Consider the following 6785-nt stretch of genomic DNA (forward strand, 5'->3'; position numbering starts at 1 on the left):
TGGATCTGCGGGTAGCATTCGCTCGCGATCTCAAGTTGTCTACAACAGGGGTTCCCAAAGTTGGGTTCGAGAGATGATTACAAAATAAAAATATATTTAAAAAAAAAATGGATTAATTTGTTTTATAATTTTTATTTTTTTATTATTATTAATAATAACGTTTGCATAGACATTTTCAGGGGCGGACTAGCCATCTGTATAATTTCCCCGCAACGAGGCTCTTTTACTCAAACTTTACAAACAAATTAATTCACTAGCACCCCCCCGTCGACAGGGGGTCGCCAGAACCCCTGGTCTACAACATACGTTTAGGGAGCTATATAGAAGGGCCGCCCCCTTGCGTTGGAAAAAGCCGACACAGGGGACTTGACATAACGTCAACATAGGCCGACCTGGGAGTGAGGATGTGTTGATTTAACACACTACAGGAAAGGGAAACCCCCAAAAACACATAACAGGGCCCCTTTAAACATTGTAAATCTCATTCTTGATTTTGGACAGTAGACGACCATGTGATACGATCAAATGCTCCAGAAAAGCTACTCATGACCTTGTGGATATATTTTGGCCAACCTTTGACTCATCTCTTATTACAAGTAACACACTGAGAACCGCCAAACAATATTTTAGAATGAGTTTCTTCTCTCATCACTCAACAGGTGATGAAAGCGTCCAATGAGATTTCGTTGCTGAGGCTGAGGAACCCTTGGGGTTTTATCGAGTATCGCGGACCCTGGAGTGACAAGTGAGTAAGCTTCTTGTTTTTTAACGTTTGTAAAGAAAGAGCTCACCCACTCACTTTCTCTTTGTGTGGCTGCAGGAGTAAGGAGTGGGATGACGTGGTCAAAGAGGAGAAAGAAAGGATTGAGCTGAAGAAGAAAGAAGATGGAGAGTTCTGGTAAGTGGAGGTACTTAATAATCCTCCTCCTCTACTTAAACACTAAAACCACACTGTGAAAATACTCCACTGCAAGTATAAGTCCTGCGTTAAAAGCCTTTCCTAAGTAAAAGGGAAATGATTACTTTCAGTATTTGTATGTGTCTTGATTAAATTAACTGTTGCATCAACGAGTAAACTGCATATTACTGGTGTCCATTGGTATTTTCTTATTTAATTTCCACTGCTTAATTAACTGCTGTAGTGTAATCTACATATATGCATCATGTAAGATCATCATGTGTTGGTTGTGGAGCTGTCAGATGAGAACACGTATCTCTAAAAAATAGTTTTCAGCTTTGTGAGTATGCATTTTCTAACTAATCTATTACTCAAGTAAAGTAAGTACTTTGAAATTGTACTTATCTAAAGAAATTGAGTGAATACTGGCTCTGAAAACTATAAGCTCTCTGATGTAAATCTTCCACTCTATCAGGATCAGTGTCGAGGACTTCCACAACCAGTTTGACATCGTGGAGCTCTGCAGTCTGAATCCTGACAATCTTGAGGAGGGAATCACAGCCTCCCCTTCCTCTCCTGCCTCCCCGTCTATCTGGAACATCACTGAACATGAAGGATTCTGGGTAACGGGAAGTACTGCTGGTGGCAGCCGCAGATACAACCGTATGTTAAAGTCTATACATTTACATACATTAAAGCTCCATAGATCTTTTTTTTTTATTCATCAAACTTTTATTCCCTCAGGATCCTTCTGGAAAAATCCTCAGTACCAGTTGGTTCTGACGGAGCAGGACCAGCCACAGTTGGAGGATGATGATGATGATGACGAAGATGACGACGATGATGAGCCGATGACCGCAGAGGAGAAGCAGAGAGCAGAGAAACAGAAGCAGAAAGCAAAAAAGTGCACCGTGCTGGTGGAGATGCTGCAGAAAGACCGCAGGCAGAAGAATAAACTCAACTTCCTCCACATTGCTTTCCACATCTATCAGGTCACATGAGTTTTATGTATTTATTGAATTAATATTGTTTCCTGAATAAACTAACATCTGTCTTTTTGTTTCTTTCATTTGCAGGTTCCAACTGAGGTAAGTGGTTTATGGCCAATGGAGAAATAATCATTATCTGCTTGAAATAATAACAATAATCCAATATTCTCAGTAATAATGTATAAAGGTCTTGTAATATCTTTCTTCATACAGCTCCAGGGTGCGTGTTTGAGCCGCCACTTCTTCATGACCACTCGCCCCGTGGGTCGCTCTGGAAAATATATGGCTCAGAGGTAAAACAGCATCATGAAGAATAATGACTGTTCATTTGTAATTCTTCAATAACCTTTTGATAAAATCAGCATTTTGTTCACTTAGTACTATAGGCCACTGTAAATGTTGCTTATTGTGATTAATGTGCCGTCAATCAAGAGTAATCCCTTCAAATGTTTTTCTCAATGTAACAAATCGGTTCCTCAAAAGTAGTAGTTTTCCAACCTTTTGCAAAAAATAAAATACTTTCTCATCCAAAGAAAAATTATAATAATTTAGCCAGGGCCGCCAATAACCAAGTGAGGGACATACAGATAAAACAACAATGTCAATCCATAAAATGTATCCAAAAGTACTTATGGTTGTATATGGCCGTAATGGTGTAAATGTATAAATGTAACTCATTATCTATGACGTCCCGCAGGGGAACGTGGAGGAAGATGCATCTGGACCCGGGGAACTACATCATCGTGCCGTCTACCTACCGACCCAACCAGCCCGGAGAGTTCTATGTCCGCATTTTTGCCAAGACCGGAAACACTTTGGGGTAAGATGGAAGGGGTTTAGCATTGGGGGCTTAAAACATGGAACAAAAATCAAAAGAAGACTTATTTGCTGAATTTATTATTCCTCCACTCTCAAAGGCCCAATCATAGTCACCCAAACTCCCCTGTACCTACACTCGAACATACAACATTAAGCTACTGTGTATTTAGAAAATTGCATTTAGTCTTAATAGCAATAGGCTGATTCATCATGGCTTCTGTCAGAAACAACAGTCAATTACACAGCTGAGCGCTAGTACTCATTATAACTATAATCACCCTCTTCAGCTTCCTGGAGTGGAAATTAATGTTTTTTTTTCTTATTAATTGGCAGACCACTTTATTAATTATTTCTAGGTTTCTAAGAAACATAGCAAGTAAGGTACATTTAAGCTGAGTTGTGTTTCCCCTACTTGATTATTTCCAAGGTATGTTAACTTTCACAGGAGATACCCCTGAGTTTCAGATTCTTTAAATAATTTTAATAGGAAGATAATAAAAATAATTTTGAAGTCTAAATCGAGCCAGCATGCATTAGTGAATCAACTTATTATAATACATTATTTCTAATTGTATAACATTAATTAATGAAAGAGACAATCTGTTGTGGACTTTTTGTTTCAGGACTCAGGACTTCACTTGCTCCTCTGGGTTCCTCCCGGTGAGTTTATCTGTCTCATCCACTCCACACATGTCACCCATCTGCAGCTGACTAAAAGATTATTATATGTTTACGTTTGTTCTGTGTTTGTGCCAAACAGGTAATGGCTACCCCGGTCTCTCCAGAGGATCAATTGAAAGTTCTGAAAACTTTTGATGAGGATGCCGGCCCTGTAAGAAGTCATCCTCACTTTATTCGTTTTTTATAAAAGTGTGAATTTGAGGCCTTTGCTCATGGTATTGCTTTTGTCTCCCCCGACAGGATGACAGACTGAATGCCAAGGAGCTCATGAAGCTGTTCAACACAGGTAAAACATCTTAAATATATTAGGTTTCACATGTTTTAGCTGCATCTGAAAATAACACAAAGCTTCCCAAAAAGTGGTATTTGACTATCTAATACCCGTAATGGCCACTAGATGGGAGCAAAGTAGTAAAGCTTTCTCTTAAAAGTTGGCCTAGTGGAGCCTCAGAGGTCGCCACCAGTCTAGACAGAAACTCATGTAGCTGCAGTCAGAGGACATCGAGTTTGGCAATAAAGTAATAAGTAATAAAAGTGATTAAACTTGTCCTTGCCTTCACCTTTCCCCATCTTAATTCAATTAAAACCATTGTTTTCGTTCAGTTCATCAATCTGCGCCTTTCTTCCTGTAATCACAGCTCTTGAGAAAGATTACCATCTGCCACTGGAGACATGCCGACAGCTCATCTTTGGAGAGGATGTATCCTTTTGTCCTCAGTATATTCTTTAATATAACTCAAAATCCAGTCTCCTTGTAGTTCAGAACGCTTGTTAAGCTTGTTAGACTTTGACTGCTCTGCATGTATGTCTAGTTTACTCTGTCCTACAGAAATAACGGGTTTTTCTTGAGTTATTAACTTAATTGATCTCTGGTATCATTCAAAACTTTATTAACATTCCTCATAACTTTACCTTTTCAGTCTTCTTTCCTTAACTCTGCTGACAGACTAAAGGGCGCTCCAGTCTCACCCGTAAACAAACAGAAACCCTGCTGTCCAGTCTGCGACATATGCAGGTGTGTGTGTTTGTGTGTCAGTGTGTATTAAAAATTGGGTTGTGACGTCATTGCTTATTCTGATGCTGCTTTCTTTTTCAGTCCATCTTTTTCCAGTTTGATGAGGACTCTTCTGGGACCATGAGCCCCTTTGAACTCAGCACAGCGCTGCAAGCTGTTGGTAGGCACACAACAGAAACACAAACACATACACAATTACACACACACGCCACACTGTGCACCTATTGTGGTGGTTGTTTGGTTTTCACACCGTTGTTCACTTCTCTGTTTCTCAGGAATGCAGTGTGATAGCAAGGTGGTTGAGCTGCTGTCTGAGCGCTTTGCATCAGGAGAACTTCACATGCCCTTCCACAGCTATGTGTCATGTGTCACCAGGATGCAGAAGCTTTTTGGTAAGACACACACACACACACACACACACACACACACACACACACACACACACACACACACACACACACACACACACACACACACACACACACACACACACACAGTAAGCTCTACAGTGGTATTTTATTTTTGACCCATCTGCACTTAACCCTAAAAAATCTAACAAGGACACTTAAGCAGTATATCAGTCACAGTAAAATGTTGATGCAAAAATAATTCTTTTTATTTGATACATTAAGTATATTTTGCTGATAATACATGTGTACTTTGCAATTTTTACTTACTCAGACTTTTTCTTTGTTGTATTATTCCTTTACCTAATTGAAATATACTTATCATGTCTCCCTTGTTATGATTAAGATGTGTAACCTTTGGCCAAGTTAAATTGAACATTTGAGTGAAATATTTTCATGTTTTGGTTTACATTATACGTTTTATTCATATTAGGGCTATTACTAAATAAATTCAGATTTCTCGACAGGATCTAAACCAGATGCAGAAGTTATTCATTGTTGCAGTGATACTGAATACAGTCATTTCCTCCCTCTTCTCCTCAGCGCTGTATGAATCAGAAACCAGTCAGGAGGTGAAAGACAGAGGTATCAACTCTGTGAGTATCTGCCAAATGCTGTGTTGTGTGTTCATGGTGACCTGAACACGTTTCTTATTGTTTCTGCTCTCTGCTGTTCCTCCACAGTGGCTGCTTCAGTTCCTGACAGTGTGAAGACGCTTTGTGATGAGGGTCTCTATCTTACACCCAGCTGAACACAGCATGCCGTTGATTATTAAACAACGAAGACAAATATAAAGTGTATTTAAAACCTTATTCCAAAGCAACAGCGGTGGCTTAGTTCACGCGTTGCTCAGCCATTGTTTTATTCTTTATGATTCATGTACCTTTCGTTATACTTATGGATATGGCCTGATATAGGTTAAAGGTCAGCTTCATTGTCATTATACAATACAGGATTGCACATTCAAATGCAGTTGCTGCCCAGAACACTACCCACAAAGGAAAGGTAAGGATTTGGATAAATAGGAGGTATAATAATTGAATATTAATCAATAATATAACAACTTTAATATATAAAGTATACAAAATGTACGAGGAAGATGCCCTTACACATACACATAAACACAATGTATACAATATAATATGCAGAGTATGCATGAGTATCATTTAATTGTTATGTAATACAATTATATTACTTCACATTGTAATGAAATCGATATCATCATTAAAGATGTGTTTAAAGGTGTCCTTATTCCTTGTGTCTTTTATATGCTAATCGTTTCCAAACCTAAATATTGTTACATGTTATTATCCCTTTTCTCAAAGTTATTATCAAGTTGATTTTCAGAAATTTGATGAAAAGTAAATGTGTTTCTAATGACTAAAGATGAAAGAAAGTATTAACTGTAAAAATACAAGAAGATAAAAAATCACTGCAAGACCAACAGTTTACTCATCCATGCACACATAAACATAGCAAGGGTAATATCTGTGAACACACACACACACACACACACACACACACACACACACACACACACACACACACACACACACACAGTCAGCACTGCCTGCCCCACTGAGGGTGTGAGGTTTATGTCTCAGCAGCGTAACACGCACAATCTCTATTCTTATCGCGCTGACGCCACGTACAGCGTCAACACGCACTCGCCTCCTCCTCTCACTCCCTCTATCCATCCCTCCCTATTTCTCCCCCCTCATGTTCCCTCTAGTAACTGTCAGAGTCTCACAATCTGCCTCCTCCTCCTCTCCGTTACACACACACAGCTACTCGCATGCACAAACACACAGAGAAATGTCATTTTTACACATGCAGCTAATTATAGCACCTTTGCTCACACACCCCTCACTGTTCATCATTAGGTGAGCACACAGGTTATCCTCAGCAACCGGCCATCTACACTGTGAGAGGACGACAGGAAGGACCAATAGATTCCTCTCCATACTCTACCTGCT

At 39.4% G+C, this 6785-nt stretch overlaps 1 protein-coding gene across 1 annotated transcript; it reads left to right on the top strand.

Moving 5' to 3' along the window:
- The first annotated feature begins 622 nt into the window (after positions 1 to 622).
- capn12 (calpain 12) lies at positions 623 to 6054 on the top strand. Its single transcript, XM_010796063.1, has 16 exons — positions 623 to 745; positions 821 to 898; positions 1374 to 1561; positions 1643 to 1890; positions 1975 to 1986; positions 2101 to 2180; positions 2585 to 2707; positions 3330 to 3366; positions 3467 to 3538; positions 3628 to 3673; positions 4026 to 4087; positions 4334 to 4402; positions 4484 to 4562; positions 4678 to 4794; positions 5353 to 5405; positions 5493 to 6054. Exons 1-16 carry the CDS (start codon positions 663 to 665, stop codon positions 5517 to 5519), a joined length of 1374 nt encoding a protein of 457 aa, XP_010794365.1. The 5' UTR covers positions 623 to 662; the 3' UTR covers positions 5520 to 6054.
- The last annotated feature ends 731 nt before the right edge of the window (positions 6055 to 6785 follow it).

The sequence above is a fragment of the Notothenia coriiceps genome, unplaced genomic scaffold, assembly GCF_000735185.1.
Source record: "Notothenia coriiceps isolate Sejong01 unplaced genomic scaffold, NC01 NC01_scaffold00037250, whole genome shotgun sequence".
NCBI classification, from domain to species: domain Eukaryota; kingdom Metazoa; phylum Chordata; class Actinopteri; order Perciformes; family Nototheniidae; genus Notothenia; species Notothenia coriiceps.

What these genes read in the sequence shown, in the direction of transcription:
- capn12 (XM_010796063.1), top strand. Translation starts at nt 663, where the DNA reads ATGAAAGCGTCCAATGAGATTTCGTTGCTGAGGCTGAGGAACCCTTGG. An exon ending in AAAGAAGATGGAGAGTTCTG is followed by an intron (nt 899 to 1,373) that starts GTAAGTGGAGGT and finishes CCACTCTATCAG; the next exon opens with GATCAGTGTCGAGGACTTCC. An exon ending in AAGACCGGAAACACTTTGGG is followed by an intron (nt 2,708 to 3,329) that starts GTAAGATGGAAG and finishes TTTTTGTTTCAG; the next exon opens with GACTCAGGACTTCACTTGCT.